Below are 22,334 nucleotides of genomic sequence, written 5' to 3' on the forward strand. Positions count from 1 at the left end.
TCCAGGCTCTCTCTGACAAGGTGCAGTTTTGGCTGCAGTTTGTGAACACAAAAAGATGCAGTGTGCGCATGTAGCCTTAATGTGTGCTACTAGATGCAGGGATCAGCAATATGCACCCAGAACGGCTTGTTCCCTTTTAGGCCCTGTGCGCATGCTGCAATATTTGCGCGGTTTTGCTGCATGACTTGCTGCAGAAAATGTTCATAACCTTTCTGTAGTCATTTTGCAGTCATTCCCCAGTAAAACCTATGGTAAAAAATAATGCTGTGTGCACACTGCATTTTTTTTTTTTTTTTTCCCCCTACAGGTTTTGCTGCGGAATTTCTGCAGCAAGAAAAAAGTGTGCATGTCACTTCTTTTCTGCAGGTACTTGCGGTTCTTGCCATAGATAATGGTAAAAAACCGCAGGGTCCAACCCGTGGAAATACCACAGCAAACTGCGTCAAAAACGCAAGTGCGGTTTTACAGTGTGTTTTTTTTTTTTTGTTTTTTTTTTCTTTCCCCTGCGTGTGCGGTGTTCTGCCAGAGGGTGCAGATTTTTCTTAAAAGTCCATTTTCTAGTGCTAAAATAGCCTTCAGGTTGTTGTCATGTTACCATTACACCCCACAAGGAATAATAGAACTTGAACATATTAAGGATTTTCTGGTTCCATGCAGATGTACAGTATAATGTTCCTGGTTTGCTCCTAGTTCTTGACCTTCTTTCTGGGTGTGGGGGGAACGTGTTACTCATTGCTCAGTTTACGATTGTGAAACCATTCAGATAATTTATGGGAAGTCCAAAGTTCAAAGTAAAACTGAAAGCGTTCCATACAGCGGCTTGTAGGAGACATAGGTGGGTGAATGAATGTGTACTGTTAGTTCTGTGGGCTGTGATTTAGTATGTAACTGAAGCATTCAGCTGGTCATTAGTGGGTATAGACGAACACAGGCTTATATTTGCTTTCTCACATTGTACAGTCGTACTTCATATACTATGGGAAGTAGAGGTAACATCGAGTCAGAAAAATAGTAGAACCCGTAATCTCAATTCAGCTTTAAATGGTTTCCCATCACTATACCCCTGAGGGCCAATGTGTGACCCTTTTATTCTGGATCTGTTACATACATGAGACTGCTTGGTACTGCTCTTCAGCCACACTATAGTGAATGGGGCACAGTCACCCCTGAAAACAATCTGCTCCACAGCTTACTGATGGACAACCAGAGATCCCTTGCCCTAAGCATACCAGTGTTATTTCCCTGAAAGCCTCTTGTACTCTGCCATTTGTGAAATATAGAACATAAAGTCTAATATCCTTGGGTCAATGAGTCGTCTGAGGCTATTTCTGCACTTTGCGTTGTCCTAGTTGCAGTTCAAAATGCATGTTTTGGCACAAATTGCTTTTGCCAAAGTTGCTTTTGACCATCCAAACGCGATAAATACGTGTGCGTATTTACCGCGTTTTATCCGCGTTTTTTTGAGCTTTTTACTTGCTTTTCCATTGCTCAAACTTAGATGCGTTTTGATTACAAAGACACTACTAAATAAAGTTTTAACATGCAAACACTATGAAAAAAGGTGAAAAAAAAGAATACACAATTTATTTAATCATAACGAAAAGAGCGATATTTAAAATTATAGCTGTTTTATAATATGGATAAAATATCAATAAATTTATATTTCTTCGGCGCTCCATTGGGAGACCCAGACGATTGGGTGTATAGCTACTGCCTCCGGAGGCCACACAAAGTATTACACTAAAGTGTAAGGCCCCTCCCCTTCTGCATATACACCCCCCGTGGGATCACGGGCTCCTCAGTTTTTATGCTTTGTGCGAAGGAGGTCAGACATCCACGCATAGCTCCACTGTTTAGTCAGCAGCAGCTGCTGACTATGTCGGATGGAAGAAAAGAGGGCCCATACTAGGGCCCCCAGCATGCTCCCTTCTCACCCCACTTTTGTCGGCGGTGTTTGTTAAGGTTGAGGTACCCATTGCGGGTACGGAGGCTGGAGCCCACATGCTGCTTTCCTTCCCCATCCCCCTGAGGGCTCTGGGTGAAGTGGGATCTTACCGGCCTCCAGGCTCTGAGGCCGGGCTCCATCCACAGACCCGGAGATCCTGCTGGAATGGAGCTGAGTATCGTCAGGGACAAGGCCCTGCAACGTTAAGGTACTCTGTGTCCCCGTACAGACCACGCACACACACACCAGCATGCTGGGTGTGTTAGTGCGCCGGGGACAACAGCGCTGCGTGCTGGGGCTATACTCACTGCAGCTTAGCTGAGTGAGTTAATGTGTGGGAAACTGCCGCGCCGGCCGCTGCTAGAAGCTGCGGCGCAGATGAGACTTGTGGTGCGCCGGGGACTTCCGCGCTGACCGTGCTTTTACGACGGCAGCGCTTATAAATCGAGTCCCCGGCTTTTGCGGCCTAGTTTCGTTTCCTTCCCGCCCCCGGGCCTGCCAGTCAGGGAAGGGGCGGGACGCTGTACAATGGTCAGCACCGAGGGCTGGAGTCTTATTTACATACTCCAGCCCCCTCAATGGGCACAGTGGGACGCCAGTTTCCCGCTCGTTGTCTGGGGCACGCCCACGGCCCGCCCCTCTTCACAGGACGCCGGCAGCCATTCCTGCATGCAGTCTAAGCTGGAGAACGGACACAGGCTCTGGGAGACCCGGTCAAGGGATTCTGGCGACCACACACCCGCTTAAGCGGGCGGTAAGCAGCACCTTGGTGCTGACCCCACTAGTGCCACAGTGTTTTGTGTACTTTATGCTTGTACCTATATTTGCACTGTACGGTCGCTTCTTGGCTATATACCCCTGGATTGCTCTGAGGAGACAACAGCATGTCGTCCGCAGAAAAGCAAGGGTGCCAAGGCACAGGCTTTCTATGCTGTCTGTACCGCATGTGAGGCTGTTTTACCGGCAGGTTCCACTAACCCCCATTGGGTAGAGTCTCTGCTAGTGGTGGCCCAGAGAGAGCCACCTGTGAAACTGTCCAGAGGACAGAGTTTGCAGTTGCGGATAAAATGTCTGGGACTATGACCAAGATTCTAGAAACTTGCAGTCCAGGCCGGTGACTCAGACAATGGGCACTGTTGAACAATGCCCCCCGGTCTCCCTCAGTTGGAACTAATACGTGCTCCAAGGGGGTCCCATACATCCCAGGCTGAAGGCTCTGCACGGACGACAGTCCCAGTCAGCCTAAGCGAGCTCGCTGGGAGAGACCCTCGACTTCACACACTAGTCAGGGTCTCAGCGAGAGGATTCTCTGTATGATGAGGCAGAGGTAGCTGATCAGGATTCTGATCCTGAGACCGCTTTCAATCTGGATGCTCCTAATAGTGACGCCATGGTGAACGATCTCATAGCGTCCATCAATAGACTGGTGGATATTTCTCCCTCAGCCCCTCCAGTGGAGGAGTCAGCTTCGCAGCAGGAGAAATTCCATTTCAGGTATCCCAAGCGTAAATTCAGTACTTTTTTGGGCCACTCTGACTTCAGAGAAGCAGTCCAGAAACACCACGCTTATCCAGACAAGCGTTTCTCCACACGTCTTAAGGATACACGTTATCCCTTTCCCCCTGACGTGGTCAAGCGCTGGACCCAGTGTCCAAAGGTGGATCCCCCAATCTCCAGGCTTGCGGCTAGATCCATAGTTGCAGTGGAAGATGGGACTTCACTTAAAGATGCCATTGTCAGACAGATGGACCTCTGGTTGAAATCTGTCTATGAAGCTATCGGCGTGTCGTTTGCTCCGGCATTCGCAGCCGTATGGGCGCTCCAAGCTATTTCAGCTGGTCTTGCGCAGGTGGACACTGTCACACGTATATCTGTGCCGCAGATGGCGTCCTTAACCTCGCATATGTTTGCATTGCGACTTACGCTATTAATGCTGTCCTGGACTCTACGAGCCGTACGTCAGTGGCGTCCGCCAACTCCGTGGTTTTTACGCAGAGCCTTGTGGTTAAGGGAATGGAAGGCAGATTCTGCTTCCAAAAAGTGTTTAACCAGTTTGCCATTATCTGGTGTCAGACTGTTTGGTGAGCGATTGGATGAAATCATTAAACAGTCCAAGGGTAAGGATTCTTCCTTACACCAGCCCAGATCAAACAAAACCCAACAGAGGAAAGGACAGTCGAGGTTTCGATCCTTTCCAGGCTCGGGCAGGTCCCAGTTTTCCTCGTCCATAAGGACTCAGAGGGGCTCAGATTCCTGGCGGGCTCAATCACGCCCAAAGAAGGCAGCCGGAGGAACCGCTACCAAGGCGGTTTCCTCATGACTTTCAGCCCTCTCTCTCCGCATCCGCGGTCGGTGGCCCGCTTTGGCGACATTTAGCTGCCACAGGTCAAAAACCGGTGGGTGAGAGACATTTTGTCTCACGTGTACAGGATAGAGTTCTGTTCTCGTCCTCCGGCTCGATTCTTCAGAACTTCCCCACCTCCCGACCGAGCCGATGCTCTTCTGCAGGCAGAAGGAGTGGTAATCCCTGTTCCTCTGCAGGAACAAGGTCACGGTTTTTACTCCAATCTGGTTGTGGTGCCAAAAAAAAACGGCTCTTTCCGTTCCGTTCTGGACCTATAACTGCTCAACACATGAAAACCAGGCAGTTCCGGATGGAATCCCTCCGCTCCGTCATTGCCTCAATGTCTCAAGGAGATTTCCTAGCATCAATAGACATCAGGATGCTTATCTCCACGTGCCGATTGCTCCAGAGCACCAGTGTTTGCTACGATTCGTTATAGAAGACGAGCATCTTCAGTTCGTAGCCCTGCCCTTCGGTCTGGCGACAGCCCCACGGGTTTTCACCAAGGTCATGGCAGCAGTGGTAGCAGTCCTGCACTCTCAGGGTCACTCTGTGATCCCTTACTTGGACGATCTACTTGTCAAGGCACCCTCTCAAGAGGCATGCCAACACAGCCTGAACGTTGCGCTGGAGACTCTCCAGAGTTTCGGGTGCATCATCAACTTTTCAAAGTTAATTCTGACCCCGACCCAATCGCTGAGATATCTTGGCATGGAGTTTCATACTCTCTCAGCGATAGTGAAGCTTCCGCTGGACAAACAGCGTTCACTACAGACGGGGGTGCAGTCTCTCCTTCAAGGCCAGTCACACCCCTTAAGACGCCTCATGCACTTCTTAGCGAAGATGGTAGCAGCAATGGAGGCAGTCCCTTTCGCGCAGTTTCATCTGCGTCCACTGCAATGGGACATTCTCCGCCAATGGGATGGGAAGTCGACGTCCCTAGACAGGAACGTCTCCCTTTCTCAGACGGTCAAGGACTCTCTTCAGTGGTGGCTTCTTCCCACCTCATTGTCAAAAGGAAAGTCCTTCCTACCCCCATCCTGGGCGGTGGTCACGACAGACGCGAGTCTGTCAGGGTGGGGAGCAGTCTTTCTCCACCACAGGGTTCAGGGTACGTGGACTCAGCAAGAGTCCACCCTTCAGATCAATGTTCTGGAAATCTGGGCAGTGTATCTTGCCCTGCAACCCTTCCAGCAGTGGCTGGAAGGCAAACAGATCCGAATTCAGTCGGACAACTCCACAGCGGTGGCATACATCAACCACCAAGGCGGAACACGCAGTCGGCAAGCCTCCCAGGCAGTCCGGCGGATTCTGATGTGGGTGGAAGACAGAGCATCCACCATATCCGCAGTTCACATCCCGGGCGTAGAAAACTGGGAAGCAGACTTCTTCAGTCGCCAGGGTATGGACGCAGGGGAATGGTCTCTGCACCCGGACGTGTTTCAGGAAATCTGTAGCCGCTGGGGGATGCCGGACGTCGACCTAATGGCGTCTCGGCACAACAACAAGGTCCCGATTTTCATGGCGCGGTCTCACGATCAAAGAGCTCTGGCGGCAGGCGCCTTAGTTCAGGATGGGTCGCAGTTCCAGGTTCCCTATGTGTTTCCCCCTCTGGCACTGTTGCCCAGAGTGCTACGCAAGATCAGCTCCGATTGCCGCCGCGCCATCCTCGTCGCCCCAGACTGGCCGAGGAGGTCGTGGTACCCGGATCTGTGGCATCTCACGGTCGGCCAACCGTGCGCACTACCAGACCGGCCAGACTTACTGTCCCAAGGGCCGTTTTTTCTGTCTGAATTTTACGGCCCTGAACCTGACTGTGTGGCCATTGAGTCCTGGATCCTAGCGTCTTCAGGATTATCTCAAGACGTCATTGCCACCATGAGACGGGCTAGGAAGCCGACGTCTGCCAAGATCTACCACAGGACGTGGAAGATATTCTTATCTTAGTGCTCTGCTCAGGGAGTGTCTCCCTGGCCATTTGCATTGCCTACTTTTCTTTCCTTCCTTCTCTGGTTTGGAAAAAGGTTTGTCGCTCGGCTCCCTTAAAGGACAAGTCCCAGCGCTGTCTGTATTCTTTCAGAAGCGCCTAGCACGACTTCCTCAGGTACGCACGTTCCTGCAGGGGGTTTGTCACATTGTCCCTCCGTACAAGAGGCCGTTAGACCCATGGGATCTGAACAGGGTACTAATTGCTCTCCAGAAGCCGTCCTTCGAGCCTCTGAGGGATGTTTCACTTTCTCGACTTTCACAGAAAGTGGCCTTTCTGGTAGCGGTCACATCTCTTCGGAGAGTGTCCGAACTAGCAGCGCGGTCAGCCAAAGCTCCCTTCCTGGTGTTTCACCAAGACAAGGTAGTGCTGCGCCTGATTCCGGAGTTTCTCCCTAAGGTGGTATCCCCCTTTCTTCTCAATCAGGATATCTCCTTACCTTCCTTTTGTCCTCATCCAGTTCATCGATATGAAATGGATTTGCATTTGTTGGATCTGGTGAGAGCACTCAGAATCTACATTTCCCGCACGGCGCCCCTGCGCCGCTCGGATGCACTCTTTGTACTTGACTCTGGTCAGCGTAAAGGGTCGCAGGCTTCCAAATCCACCCTGGCTCGATGGATCAAGGAACCAATTCTTGAAGCCTACCGTTCTGCTGGGCTTCCGGTTCCATCAGGGCTGAAGGCCCATTCTACCAGAGCCGTGGGTGCGTCCTGGGCATTACGGCACCAGGCTACGGCTCAGCAGGTGTGCCAGGCAGCTACCTGGTCGAGTCTGCACACTTTCCCAAGCATTATCAGGTGCATACCTACGCTTAGGCGGATGCCAGCCTAGGTAGAAGAGTCCTGCAGGCGGCGGTTGCCTCCATGTAGGGAAGGGTTGTTTTACGGCCCTAACTTGAGGTATTAATTTACCCACCCAGGGACTGCTTTTGGACGTCCCAATCGTCTGGGTCTCCCAATGGAGCGCCGAAGAAGAAGGGAATTTTGTTACTTACCGTAAATTCCTTTTCTTCTAGCTCCAATTGGGAGACCCAGCACCCGCCCTGTTTCCTTCGGGATTTTTGGTTTTTTCGGGTACACATGTTGTTCATGTTGAATGGTTTCAGTTCTCCGATGTTCCTTCGGATTGAATTTGTTTAACCAGTTATTGGCTTTCCTCCTTCTTGCTTTTGCACTAAAACTGAGGAGCCCGTGATCCCACGGGGGGTGTATATGCAGAAGGGGAGGGGCCTTACACTTTTTAGTGTAATACTTTGTGTGGCCTCCGGAGGCAGTAGCTATACACCCAATCGTCTGGGTCTCCCAATTGGAGCTAGAAGAAAAGGAATTTACGGTAAGTAACAAAATTCCCTTCTTTTCTTAAATTTAATTTGTGTGTGTGTGTACATATAATTCCATTATTTTGATGTCAGAAAAGCATGCGTTGTGGTAGTCCAAAACACATAGTTTCTGTAGCCAAAAAAGCATGTTAAATGCTGGAATTTGGATTTTACTTGCTGTGAGGTAAATCCGGAGATATGACGATAAATCATGATATTCAAGTATGTCAGGAAGCCCTCTCCTGGTGTCACCCCCCCTTTCCTTCACACAACTGGTTTAGCAACAAATCCCATGGCCATGTCCTGTGATATGGAAATTAGGTGGCTTAGGACAAAGGACACAGGATGACTCCCTGCCGTCACCCTGTAACAAGAGTTGTATCTCATTAGCAAGGCTATGGAACTAGCAGACAGAACGACTCCAGTAAAAAATGGTTCATATCTCGCAAGCCATATTTCCGATAAATATGGCAACCATAAAAATGGTGTCTCCGCATGTGGACGATGCCGGCACCCCCTTTTTATGGGAGCAGGACATTGGGAAATGCCCCAGGCGTGATATCAGCCAATGGGGAACTGGCAGACAGGTCATGAGTCCCCTCGTTCTGTAGCTAAATTCATAACTGTCACAATGAGAGCATTGGCGTCCGCCTACGACGCTCCCAGGCAAAGTTATGGCCAATATCCCCTTTGCTGGATAATTCTGATCCATGCAGGGGGAGTGGCAGTGCTTCCCTGTGAGGTCACTAAGGTAGGAGGGGACCTGGATTGCCCAGGTTGATAACCCTACTTCGGCCATTTTCCAGTGTTCTTCTGCTCGGGGGCCTGGTTGGGAAAGACCTGTGAGGGAGTTCCTGGAAACCTGGTCTACAGCGCCCCCCTGTGGCCAGACGCAACAAGGTAACTGCTGGAACTGTGTATGCCTGTTTGTAACCCATGCTTTGATTGTAACTGTACTCTGACATATGTATATTCTGTAGATTCCCTATTGTATATATTGTAGTTTCTAGTGTGCTTTAGGCTGATTAAATTATATAATTAATCTTGGGCTGTTCTGTTATCTCGATCTCGAATCCCACGTCTGTGTGTTCGGCTAATAGTTACCGTGAAGCGGTTGGTGGCAGCGAATTGTGCCAAGGATTATTGTGGGGAGGCCAGTGAGATTCGGGGAGATTTTATATATTCCGCCCGCGGAGGTCGGGGGAATATATACCTTACTCTCACCGGGGACCCTTCAATAATCGGCATAAGTAGTATAGCGGCCTCCTTGCTTATTGTCGGGCAATTCCATAATTGTGACGTACTGGTAGCCAGCGCGGGGGATTTCTGAGTGACCCCCCCGGTGGTTTGTGACATATTGGTGGCATAGCGGTGGGATCGAGATAATAGTGTGTGTGAGTGTGAGACCCATACTCCCAGACACTAAAGACTGCCTGCAGCAGCTGTGGCTGCTGGGGTCTTCAGACTAGCTCAACACTAGAGTGTCAGAGTGCAGATACTGTAAGGTGTGTGGAGGCATCAGGTGTCAGTTCTGTGTCAGTGACCAAAAGTCTGCAAGAATGGCTGATGGCACCAGGAGCAGAGCTATGCAACTGGCCAATGCTAAGGCAGGAGCCGAAGAGAGGGAGGACGGTGCTGTGGACAGCAATGAGGAGGTTGCCCACGAGTCCTCCAGGAGCTCGACGCCAGAAAACCGTTCTGCCGAGGACATTGCGCAACCTGGCACTGCTGGACAAGATGAGGAGCAGCTCACCCAAGGTTCCTCAACGAGCCAGATGCCAGCCCTCCGCTCTGAAAGGGACAGTGAATCGCCTAGCTCTGCAGTGTGCCGCAGATCACCACGTGCCATTCCACCGAGCCTGGGAGGCTCGGATAGCCTTCTTCAAATGGCTATGGCCCTTCTCCAGGCTGGAGACCAGAAGGGCTACAAGGAACTCCTGGCAGAGCGCAGGGCAGAGCGGCAGGCAGCGCGTGACGCTGAGGCTGCGGAGCGGCACGCAGAGCGTGAGGCTGCGGAGCGAGAGCGGCAGGCAGCGCGTGAAGAGCGAGAGCGACAGGCAGACCGTGACTACCAGCTGCAGCTAGCTCAGCTCCGGCCCTCATCAGCCACATGTGACCTTCGAGACACCAAACTTCCAAAGGTCCGTGTTGAGGACTTCCCAGTGCTGGAGAAGGATGGAGACTTGGACTCTTTCTTGACTGCTTTTGAACGGACTTGCTTGCAGCACCATCTGGACAAGGACCAGTGGGCCAAATACCTGACCCCCCGTTTAAGGGGTAAGGCCCTGGATGTCCTTGGGGACTTGCCTGCTGAGGCAGATCAGGGCTACGACACCATCAAGCGGGCCCTGATCCAACAGTACAACCTCACTCCAGAGTCCTACCGCAAGAAGTTCCGGAGCCTACAGAAGGGACCAAAGGACTCCTGGGCTGACCACCGGCGGGCACTTGCCCGAGCTGCCGACCACTGGACCCAAGGCCTGCAGCTTTCCACCGGACCGGAGATCCTGGACTTGTTCATCACGGAGCAACTCTTGTGGAACTGCCCTGAGGATCTCCGCCAGTTCATCCGAGACCAGAAGCCAAAGGGGTCCACGGCTACAGCTGCCCTTGCCGATGACTACACCAACAACCGGGCCCCTGAGGCCAGGAGAGCGGCCACCAGCAGCACCTGGAGAGGGGGTAAGATGAATTCTGCGACTGCCCCACCTGCCCCTAGACTGCAGGGGGTGTCCCCCTCAACTCCCCTCTCCAGGCCCGTGGCGGAACCAAGACGGTGCCACCAGTGCAACCTACCGGGACACTTCAAGGCCATGTGCCCTCAGCGTCCCAAGGCCCCGGCTCCGTCCCCGTCCCAAGGGCCGCCCAAGGTGTATTGTGTGGGTGGGGGTGGTGGTAGGTCCCTGGACAGCTTCCAACCTGTCACCGTCGGCCGGTCTGTGACCATAGGACTGCGAGACAGCGCCTCGGAGGTGACTCTGGTGCGGCCTGAGATGGTGTCCCCCCAAGACTTGATCCCTGGAAAAACCCTCGCTGTCTCCGGGATTGGAGGCACTGACCCGGCGCTGCCTGTTGCTGACATTTATGTGGACTGGGGCGCAGGGCGAGGGGTGAGGGAGGTGGGGGTAACTGATCGGATCCCTGCAAACGTGCTACTTGGGACAGATTTGGGGCAGATAACCTCCCAGTTTGGGCCCCCCCCAAGGGCTGAACCTTCAGCCCGTACTGACATGACTCCTAACAATGTTAATGTGTTATCTATGAATGATGTAAGGGAGGAGGGAGTGAACTCTGATATTTCTGCTTGCATAGACACCATAGACACACACTCAGCTGCAGCTGTGACAGGGGAGGGGGTCAGAGAAAGGTGTGACAATGCCTCTACAAGTAACCAGCCTGTGAGCTGGGATCTGTTGCCCTCTGCAGGGATAAGCAGAGAGCAGGGTGCTGCAGGGGGAGGACCAGTGTGTGGGGTGGGGGCTACCACAGCAAATGTGGGGTCCCCAGAGATTTCACAGCGGGGTTCTGTTGCTGCAGGAGGGGAACAGGCAGGTGAGATTGGGGCCGGTCCAGGAGCGGAAGTGCTCCCAGGTAAGATCTCGGTGCATGGTTCCCCCACACCCGGGGTGTCAGGAAGCCAGGTAGGTCTGCCTGAACCGGCGACTTGGTCAGGAACGGAGGAGGAGCAGGCACGACCCACGGTCGCAGCGGCTGTGGCCGCTGTCACCCGCAGTGGGAGTGCTGGAAGCCAAGGGGCCTCCCGGAGGTCCGATAGCTCTTCCCCTTCTGACCAAGTGGCAGCCGAGTCAGGTGGAGGCCAGGACACAGGTCCCGGGGTACTGACTGAAGATGTGACAGTCTCGTCGATTCTGGCCACATCTAGTCAGGGGTTTCAGGCAGCGTTAGAAGCTGACGACAGCCTGAAAGCTCTTAAGGAGCAGGCGGCACAGCCTCCCTCGGACTCTGACCCGGAGCGAGTGGTCTGGGACCAAGGACGGCTGTACCGGGCCACGGTCCAGCAGGGTTCACCGGAGGCGTGGCCCAGGGACCGACAGTTGGTGGTACCCTATCCGTTCCGGACGGAGTTGTTGCGGATCGCACATGAGATTCCGATGGCCGGACACCTAGGGATCGCTAAGACCAAGGCCAGGTTAAACCAGCATTTCTACTGGCCAAAAATGGGGGCCGATGTGGCTGCCTACTGCCGTTCGTGTGAAACCTGTCAGAGAGTGGGGAAGGCGGGGCCACACCCCAAAGCCCCACTAGTATCTCTGCCAATCATCGATGAGCCTTTCAGGAGGGTGGCTGTGGATCTGGTCGGCCCGCTGGCCATCCCCAGCAGCTCCGGGAAACGCTTCATACTGACGGTAGTGGACTATGCCACCCGGTACCCAGAAGCAGTGGCCTTGTCGTCCATTCGGGCTGACAAGGTGGCCACCGCATTGCTGGAGATTTTCTCCCGAGTGGGTTTTCCCCAGGAAATGCTCACTGACCGGGGGACCCAATTCATGTCCCAGCTGATGGAGGCCCTCTGTAAGCAAGTCCAGGTGCGACATCTGGTGGCCAGCCCGTACCATCCACAGACTAATGGCCTGTGCGAGCGGTTCAATGGCACCTTAAAGCAGATGCTTAAGATGTTGGTCGACTCCCATGGGCGTGACTGGGAGCGGTATCTCCCACACCTGTTATTTGCTTACCGGGAGGTTCCACAGGCCTCAACAGGATTCTCACCGTTTGAGCTCCTGTACGGGCGACGTGTGCGGGGCCCCCTGGCTCTGGTGAAAGAGGCTTGGGAAGGGGATTTGGCCACCCCTGGAGTGTCGGTTATCGAGTATGTCATGCGCTTCCGGGACAAAATGCAGGCCTTGACGCAACTGGTACACGACAATATGGCTCAAGCCCAGGCCGATCAGAAGCGTTGGTACGACCAGAACGCTTGTGAGAGGACCTACCAGGTGGGTCAAAAGGTGTGGGTACTGGTCCCCGTACCACAGGACAAGCTTCAGGCAGCCTGGGAAGGCCCATACCTCGTGTACCAGCAGCTCAACCCTGTAACGTACCTGGTCACCCTGGACTCTGCCCGTGGAAGGCGGAAGCCCTTCCATGTGAACATGATGAAGGCACATCATGAGCGGGAGGCATGTGCGCTCCCCGTGTGCAACCTGCCCGAGGAGGGAGAAGCGGAAACCCTCTTGGATATGCTAGCCCAGGTTAGGGCAGGCGGATCCATTGAGGATGTGGAGGTTGGCCACCAGCTCTTGGAGGACCAACGGTCCCAGCTGTGGGCCACCCTACACCCCTTCCGGGGGTTGTTTACCAACCAGCCCGGAAGGACTGACTTGGCTGTCCATCACGTGGACACTGGGGATCATCCCCCGATCCGGCGTTCAGCATATCGGGTCTCCCTGGAGGTGCAGCAACACATGTGCCAGGAGATTGACGAGATGCTGAAGCTGGGGGTGATCCAGGCATCCAACAGCGCTTGGGCCTCGCCTGTAGTCCTCGTCCCTAAGAAGGACCGAACCACGCGGTTCTGCGTGGACTACAGGGGGCTCAATGCGGTCACGGTCGCCGATGCGTACCCAATGCCACGCATCGATGACCTGCTCGATCAGTTGGCCGGGGCTCAGTACCTGACCATCATGGATCTGAGCCGGGGATATTGGCAGATCCCCCTGACTCGCAAGGCCAGGGAACGCTCTGCCTTTATTACCCCATTTGGACTGTACGAGTCCACGGTGATGCCATTCGGGATGAGGAATGCCCCTGCCACTTTCCAGCGGATGGTCAACACCCTGCTCAAGGGACTTGAAGGGTACGCGGCCGCGTACCTGGATGACATTGCCGTCTTCAGTCCCACCTGGGAGGACCACCTAGAGCATCTAGCACAGGTGCTCAGGCGGATCCACCGGGCAGGTTTGACCATCAAGCCGGGAAAGTGTCAGCTGGCCATGAGCGAGGTCCAGTACCTCGGTCACCGGGTAGGTGGGAGAACACTGAAGCCCGAGCCTGAGAAAGTGGAAGCCATCGCATCCTGGCCCACCCCCAGGACCAAGAAGCAGGTGATGTCCTTCTTGGGGACCGCTGGGTACTATAGGAGGTTTGTTCCATGCTATAGTAGCCTGGCAAAGCCCTTGACGGACCTCACCAAGAAGAAGCTGCCCTCTGCAGTCGATTGGACAATGGACTGCGAGACAGCCTTCCGGGCCCTAAAGGACGCCCTGTCCAGCCCGCCCGTGCTACAGGCAGCCGACTTCACGCGGCCGTTTGTAGTACAGACCGACGCCAGTGACTTCGGCCTCGGTGCGGTGCTCAGCCAGGTGGACTCTGCGAGCCAAGAGCACCCAGTCTTGTACCTGAGCAGGAAGCTGTTACCAAGGGAAGTTGCCTATTCCACGATGGAGAAGGAGTGCCTGGCCATAGTGTGGGCCCTGCAGCGTCTGCAACCCTATCTATACGGGCGCCTCTTCATCGTGGAGACGGACCACAATCCCCTCAGCTGGTTGCACACCGTCTCTGGGACGAATGGGCGATTGTTGCGATGGAGCCTTGCGCTCCAGCAATACAACTTCACCATTCGCCACAAAAGGGGCCGTGACCACGGTAACGCAGACGGGCTGTCCCGACAAGGAGAGGTCGCGGACGGGCGCACGGGGGAACACCGGAGTGTGCTGCCCCCTAGCGCCCTCAAAAGGGGGGAGGTGTGAGGTAAATCCGGAGATATGACGATAAATCATGATATTCAAGTATGTCAGGAAGCCCTCTCCTGGTGTCACCCCCCCTTTCCTTCACACAACTGGTTTAGCAACAAATCCCATGGCCATGTCCTGTGATATGGAAATTAGGTGGCTTAGGACAAAGGACACAGGATGACTCCCTGCCGTCACCCTGTAACAAGAGTTGTATCTCATTAGCAAGGCTATGGAACTAGCAGACAGAACGACTCCAGTAAAAAATGGTTCATATCTCGCAAGCCATATTTCCGATAAATATGGCAACCATAAAAATGGTGTCTCCGCATGTGGACGATGCCGGCACCCCCTTTTTATGGGAGCAGGACATTGGGAAATGCCCCAGGCGTGATATCAGCCAATGGGGAACTGGCAGACAGGTCATGAGTCCCCTCGTTCTGTAGCTAAATTCATAACTGTCACAATGAGAGCATTGGCGTCCGCCTACGACGCTCCCAGGCAAAGTTATGGCCAATATCCCCTTTGCTGGATAATTCTGATCCATGCAGGGGGAGTGGCAGTGCTTCCCTGTGAGGTCACTAAGGTAGGAGGGGACCTGGATTGCCCAGGTTGATAACCCTACTTCGGCCATTTTCCAGTGTTCTTCTGCTCGGGGGCCTGGTTGGGAAAGACCTGTGAGGGAGTTCCTGGAAACCTGGTCTACAGCGCCCCCCTGTGGCCAGACGCAACAAGGTAACTGCTGGAACTGTGTATGCCTGTTTGTAACCCATGCTTTGATTGTAACTGTACTCTGACATATGTATATTCTGTAGATTCCCTATTGTATATATTGTAGTTTCTAGTGTGCTTTAGGCTGATTAAATTATATAATTAATCTTGGGCTGTTCTGTTATCTCGATCTCGAATCCCACGTCTGTGTGTTCGGCTAATAGTTACCGTGAAGCGGTTGGTGGCAGCGAATTGTGCCAAGGATTATTGTGGGGAGGCCAGTGAGATTCGGGGAGATTTTATATATTCCGCCCGCGGAGGTCGGGGGAATATATACCTTACTCTCACCGGGGACCCTTCAATAATCGGCATAAGTAGTATAGCGGCCTCCTTGCTTATTGTCGGGCAATTCCATAATTGGCCTGACTATAAGAGGGGCGCTAGAGAGCGCGTCACGTGCTCTGTCTGTCGGTCGGGAGGTATAAAGGAGGGGTGACCCCCACTTGTTACCCCCCGATTGTGACGTACTGGTAGCCAGCGCGGGGGATTTCTGAGTGACCCCCCCGGTGGTTTGTGACACTTGCTTTTTGCTACTTCTCATTGACTTCAATGTTAGCAAAACGCAGCCCAAACGGCAAAAACAATTGATATGTTGCTTCTTTGAATGCAGAGTTTTTGCCCAAAATTATGCAAATTAAACGCTGCGTCTGGAAACGCAAAGTGCGCACAAGAAATCCACATTTTCCATAGACTTTGCTGGAAAATCAAAACGCATGCATATTGGCATGAAAACGCTGCATTTCAAAACTGACCTAAAAAGCAGGTGAAAATGGAAAGTGCGGACACAGCCTGACAGTTTGCCTTCAAGGGAAAATTTATTTTTGATGGTCTTCAAAATAAGTAAAAAAAAAACTAAAATACTACACAAAAAAATGTGTTTCTTGAGCCTGGATATTTCTTTGCACTTCAGTAGGTGGATGGGTGGCACATGCAAGGTGCTTATTCTCACCTTCTCTTGATCTGCCATGGAGCATCACATCTGGTGGGGACCTACATAGACCAAGTTGGAGGTATCTCGTTTGAACCCCACGTACACCATAAAACATTGCGGTCTTGGCATTGTTTGGTTGAGCAGTAATTATTTATTTTTATCACATGTATAACCTTTTCAGATGAATTAATAATTCTTGGTATGAGCGGTGCTTCAGATTTTGCCTGGGACAACGCAAAAGTATCCTGTTTATCAGGGGTGGGTAATGTAATTTTCCTGAGGGGCCACATGAGACCATGACTGTTGCAGAGAGCCGAACCAATAGGTTGAAATTAATTCCAGCCCTTTTTCTTTCCTGATAGGATGGTCCTTTTAATCCTGTTATTGTCCTCCACTGCATATCAGGTTACTGGGTAATCCATGGCCGAGGAGCCCTCGGGTGTTCTCTTCTAGCTTTGCTCTTGAGATGGTTCATTTTGCTTGGTCTTTTGGGGTCTTTTTAGATGGCTTAACCAGTGGTATGATACAACTGCCGATTTGATGAGTTTGCTATTGTCAGCTGTTTACAGTGCCTTGCAAAAGTATTCAGCTCCCTTTTTAAATTTTCAACCTTTTTCCCACATTTCAGGCTTCAAAGAAAGATACAAATTTTAATGTTTTATAGTGAAGAATCAACAGGTGGGACACAATTGTGAAGTTGAGCGAAATTTAACTGAAAAGTGGGGTGTGTAATATTATTCATCCCCTTTACTTTCAGTGCAGCAAACTCACTCCAGAAGTTCATTCAGGATCTCTGAATGATCCAGTGTTGTCCTAAATGACTGATGATGTTAAACATAAGCCACCTGTGTGTAATTAAGTCTTCGTATAAATGCACCTACTCTATGATAGTCTCATTGTTCTGTTTAAAGCACAGCATCATGAAGACCAAGGAACACAGCAGGCAGGTCCATGATACTGTTGTGGAGAAGTTTAAATCTGGATTTGATTTCAAAAAGAGTTCCAAAACATTAAACCTCCCAAGAAGCACTGTGCAAGCGATCATATTGAAATGGAAGGTGTATCATACCACTTCAAATCTACCAAGACCCGGCCGTCCATCCAAACTTGCATCTCACACCAAACATGTGGAAGAAGGTGCTCTGGTCAGATGAAACCAAAATCAAACTTTTTGGGCACAATACCAAACGATATGTTTGGCGTAAAAGCAATACAGCTCATCACCCTGAACACACCATCCCCACTGTCAAACATGGTGGTGGCAGCATCATGGTTTGGGCCTGCTTTTCTTCAGCAGTGACAGGGAAGATGGTTAAAATTGATGGGAAGATGGATGGAGCCAAATACAGGATTATTCTTGAAGAAAACCTGTTGGAGCCTGCAAAAGACCTGAGACTGGGACTGAGCTATGTCTTCCAACAAGACAATGATCCCAAACATAAAGCAAAATCTACAATGGAATGGTTCACAAATAAACGTATCCAGGTGTTAGAATGGCCAAGTCACAGTCCAGACCCGAATCCAATCGAGAATCTGTGGAAAGAGCTGAAAACTGCTGTTCACAAACACTCTCTCCATCCAACCTCACTCAGCTCCAGCTGTTTGCAAAGGAAGAATGGGCAAGAATTTCAGTCTCTCGATGTGCAAAACTGAAAGACATACCCCAAGCGACTTGCAGCTGCAATCGCAGCAAAAGGTGGTACTAGAAAGTATTAACTTAAAGGGGGACGAATAATATTGCACGCCCCAATTTTCAGGGGTTTTTTTTTTTTTTTTTTTTTTTTCTAAAAGTTTAAAATAAGCAATAAATTTCGTTCAGCTTCACAATTGTGCCCCTCCTTGTTGTTGAGTCTTCACGAGCTTTAACAGTTTTTTATCTTTTAGGTTTGAAGCCTGAAATGTGGGAAATGGTTGAAAAATTCAAGGGGGCCGAATACTTTCGCAAGCCACTGTAAATGCACGTTTGCACAGGCAGATTAAAGTAAACTATGCAGTAGACAGCTCGGTGTGCACAGGCTGCCATTGACCTGTTTATACAGGATGATGCACTGCTGAGAAAAATAATCATGAAACACGTGCGTTTTTTTTTTTAAGGACGATCGTTTACGGTTCTCTTACAGAGTAAATGCAGCTTTATTGTGCTGTCTATCATCCGTCTCATTGTTCAGTGTCTGTATCCTAAATACCACAGGCTGGGGTTTGCAGACATGCATTAGTGCATGGGCACTAGAGGATAGTCTGTCTGTTATATCGCAGTATGATCAGAGTTATCTGATAATTTAAACGGTGCGCTGCCTCCATGGGCTTATTGAAACTTTTATTGTTATACAGGTGTCCTATTAAACACAGTCACAGCCATATAGCCAGAAAGATGAGCGAAAAGGAGAGCCAGAACAATTCTCATGATGGTGGTAATGGAAATTTGGGAATTAAAGATAAAGATCCCAACTTAAACAACTCCACAACAGGCGACCCAACAAAATCTTCATCAGAAGTCCATTTGATTAGTTTTGATATTGATCCCACCACAAGTGACACCCCAAATGATGCTGTATCTAATAACCACAAGCCTTCCATTGGAAGTCGAGGTGGAAACACAGAAAGTACTCCCGAAAACTATAAACCAGGTGCCAACAAGGAGGTCCTAAGTTCCGAAGGCCAGGAAAGCAAAGCTAACTCCGCTAAGCTGACTAATGTGAAGACTGAGGAGTCGGGTGCACAGCCAAGTGATGGCCTGCGAGAGAATCCACATGAGATCTGTAAAGAGAAAGATGCAGTAGACATCAAACCTTCAGCGTCAGATGAAGATGTTAAAAAATCCGCCAGCCAAAGAATTGGGAAGTTGAGTGGTCATGTCGGTTCAAGAAAGTCTGAAGATCTGAGGTAAAGCCTACTGTTCTTTCTACTAATAGACTTGTCTGCATGTGTGCAAGTGTCACTAATATTACATATTCCACTCAAGCCTACGCACAGGAGTATCTTTGAAAAAGTATATCACGGAGAAGTGGGCAGTATGGTGCGTTTTTTAATTTTAAAAAAAGTGTTTTGTTGTAATCGCTCTAATCAATGTATATCTGTGTCTCCCGTGTTTTCTTGTGTAACCGCCTGTGCTCATCCACCTATAGTGGCTTTAGCTGGGAGTGACACGTGCACAGCGGCAATGTGCAAGCATCTGGATTGTCACATTGATCCTAAACAAATCTTGTCTTAGTAAATCGCAGCTGGTAAGTACCAATGCCAGGGCATATGAGGACCACACACATTAGGAACCTTAGTGCAAGTCTTTGGTTAACAAGTCTGCAAAAGGTCTGACCAAAAAGCACAAACTAGAGTTGGGCAAAAAGACTTGTTCTCCCCAGGTCCAGTGCCCAGTTGGCAGCCAGGCCTGGCATCCTAGATGCCTCTTCCCTTAGGGACTGAGCCTCACACTACGTCATGATTCTAGAATGATGGGCATAGAAATGGAGACTCTTGGGGCCGGTCTCCACACCGCTGCGGAGCTGCACAAGTCTTTTTGCTGAACTCAGACGCTTATCACTGAAGGAAAAGATCGAGTGGAATAAGGTGTAATCCGGTCACTGCCGAACTGACTGTGACCACCAGCCAAAGCCCTGACACAGATTGTTACACAAGCATCATCAGGGGCACCATTGTACGTTTTAGCTATAATTCAGAATTTATAAATCATTTATCTATTGGTTTGTAACATTTGTGGAAAGGCTTATTTTTGCTCTCTATTGTATGTGAGTTGGTAATGTGTGTCTAGGCTTTCATCTATTAACACAGCAGTGTGAGAGACCACCAGCCCTCTGCAACTTGGGTTTTAATAGCAGAAGCTTTTTAGCTTTCTTCTTTCTTTTGTGTTGTCTTCGCTACACGACTCCTCCACAGGACAGTGAGCCGACTGCCTTAACACTAGAACTACCGAGGTAGTCATTTTGACTTCTTTGCACCATGTATTTCTATATAGGTGTCACGAGTCCTGTAGTTCTAGTGTTAAAATTTCAGTCACTTCCAAGTTTCCCCACCCTTTCAACGTTTATGTAATACTTCATGTTTCAGTTCCTCCCCATTTTCCAGATCTTCGCTCTCTTAGGTTGTTGTATCCTGTTGGGTAATCGCGGGGCTATTGTGTCTCTGCCCTGGTAATGCATTACCGTCTCTAGGGAAAGCCACACGTACCAATCTAATAAATGGATAACTGTAATACGTGGATTTTCTGGGTCCACAGAGCAAAAGGTCCTGCCAAGCAAATACCGTATTTTTCGGACTATTAAGACACACTTTTTTTTTTTTCCTCCAAATTTTGGGGGAAAGTGGGGGTGTTATAGTCTGATGGGTGCGATGGTGGTGGAGCGGGTCCGGTGGTGGTGGAGCGGGTCATCAGAGGCAGGAGCAGGCTGTAGCACCGAGATCCACGGTGACTTCAGTCAGGTGATGTGTGGTAATAGCTGGAGTCACCGCTGATTCTGGAGGCTCACTTCACTTGCGGCCTGACCCTCACAGAGAGCGGTCGTGTTCTATGGCTGTTCTCTGTGATTGTCAGATGTAGCAGAGCTGGATGCGTCGTGGGACGTCATGTGGATTACATCGGACCTGGGTGTTTTAGGGGTTACTAAGTGGTGAAAGAGTTGTGTGGTGTGTTTTTTTTTTTTTTTTTTTTTTTTTTTTTTGGGTCTTCTATTTCAAATAAAGGACTTTTGGGGTGTTTGTGTTTTATTTACTTTCACTTACAGCTTAGTGATGAGGGGGTGTCTCATGGACGCCTGCCATCACTAAGCTAGGACTTAGTGGCAGCTATGGGCTGCTGCCATTAACTCCTTATTACCCCGATTTGACACCGCATCAGGGCAATCGGGATGAGCTTGGAAAAGTCCCAGGACTGTCGCATCTAGTGGATGCGGCAATTCTGGGCGGCTGCTGGCTGATATTTTTAGGCTTGGGGGGCTCCCAATAACGTGAGTCTCCCCAGCCTGAGAATACCAGCCCCCAGCTGTGAGACTTTATCTTCGCTGGTTATCCAAATTGGGGGAACTGCATGCCGTTAAAAAAAACAAAACAAAAAGCTACCCCCATACAGTGTCGGCAGCAGATCCTCGCCCCATAACAGTGTGTCATGACCTCATTTTTTGCTTAAAAATGTTATTTTCCTCCTCTAAAACCAGGGTGCGTCTTATGGTCCAGTGCGTCTTAGTCTGAAAAATACAGTAATTTGTTTTAGTTGCTGTGAGAATATTTATTTAGGCGCTGATGAGATTTTTACTCATGTGTTTAGTGTACCTTTTGTAAAGGACCACTAGAGTCACCCTTACTCGTTTATATACGGGGTCATACTGTACAATTTTCCATAGGTTGGTGAATGATCCCTCATGTCAGATTTCCAGTGCCTGATCCTTTTTTATTTTTTGGAGATAAGCTGCTTCCTTAAGTGTCTGTCAGCAACTCTCTCGTGGAAAAAATGGGAGCGCTCCGCTGAGCAGAGCATTCCAGTGTGGATGGGGGGCTCGGAAGAGATGGCTGCCGGCCAATCAATCAATTAGCCACCATCTAAGGCCTGCGACATACATCCGTGCCGCCGGTACGTGTTTGTCATTTTTTGCACGTACCGGCGGCACTGAGACACGTTCAGCAATGCTACCCTATTGTAGCAGGCACACACACGTAAAACCACACGGAACGTGTGTCCGTGTGCGTTTGTACGTGTGTGCGTTTTTTTTTAAACGCTGACATGTCAGTGTTTTCTCCGGCAGCACGGGTGTCACACGGCCCGCACCCGTACCACATGGGTGTAGTGTGGATGCGGTCCTGTGTGACACGCGCCGGAGAACACACACATGTCAGTGAAAAAAAAACCAAAACATTTACTCACCTTCTCCAGCCCTCCTGCCGCTGCTGCCACTTGCTGCCGACTGCCGCTCATTATGCTCATTTAATATTCACTTCACTGCGGCCGGCAGCAGCGGGGGGGAAACTGGAGGGCTGGAGACCGAAGATCAGTATCACGGACAGCAGGAAGGACCATGTGAGTATGTAAATTACCGATTCTACCTGTGCTATCGCGGACATGTCACTTCTTAGAACGCACGCTTCGGACAGCAGCCGAAGCGCTGCACCCTAATGCGCCACGTGCGCACGTCTCATGCACAATCTCCATAGATTGTATGCGTCCTGTGTCCCCAGCATAATTACGCAGCAGTGCAGAACGCAGTGTAACTGCATACAATACGCACACGTGCGCGCACAGCCTAACTTTTGTTCCCCTTGAATTATCCCTTTTTATTCTCTGCAGCTTTGTTTACCTGCAGCTCAACCAAACATGACATTTTCCTGTACCAAACCTCAGTCA

The 22,334-nt window shown here is 50.6% G+C and overlaps 1 protein-coding gene across 3 annotated transcripts in view; it reads left to right on the forward strand.

Moving 5' to 3' along the window:
* Positions 1-22,334, forward strand: part of PARG (poly(ADP-ribose) glycohydrolase) — a 303,202-nt gene that overhangs the window by 14,676 nt on the left and 266,192 nt on the right. Inside the window, exon 3 of one of the 3 annotated variants that reach the window (XM_075349011.1) lies at positions 18,320-18,871. The exons of the other annotated variants lie outside the window; for them this stretch is intronic. Coding sequence (XP_075205126.1) covers positions 18,320-18,871 — 552 coding nt within the window. The remainder of the gene's footprint in view (positions 1-18,319; positions 18,872-22,334) is intronic. 3 annotated transcript variants of the gene reach the window in all.

The sequence above is a fragment of the Anomaloglossus baeobatrachus genome, chromosome 5 (assembly GCF_048569485.1).
Source record: "Anomaloglossus baeobatrachus isolate aAnoBae1 chromosome 5, aAnoBae1.hap1, whole genome shotgun sequence".
NCBI classification, from domain to species: domain Eukaryota; kingdom Metazoa; phylum Chordata; class Amphibia; order Anura; family Aromobatidae; genus Anomaloglossus; species Anomaloglossus baeobatrachus.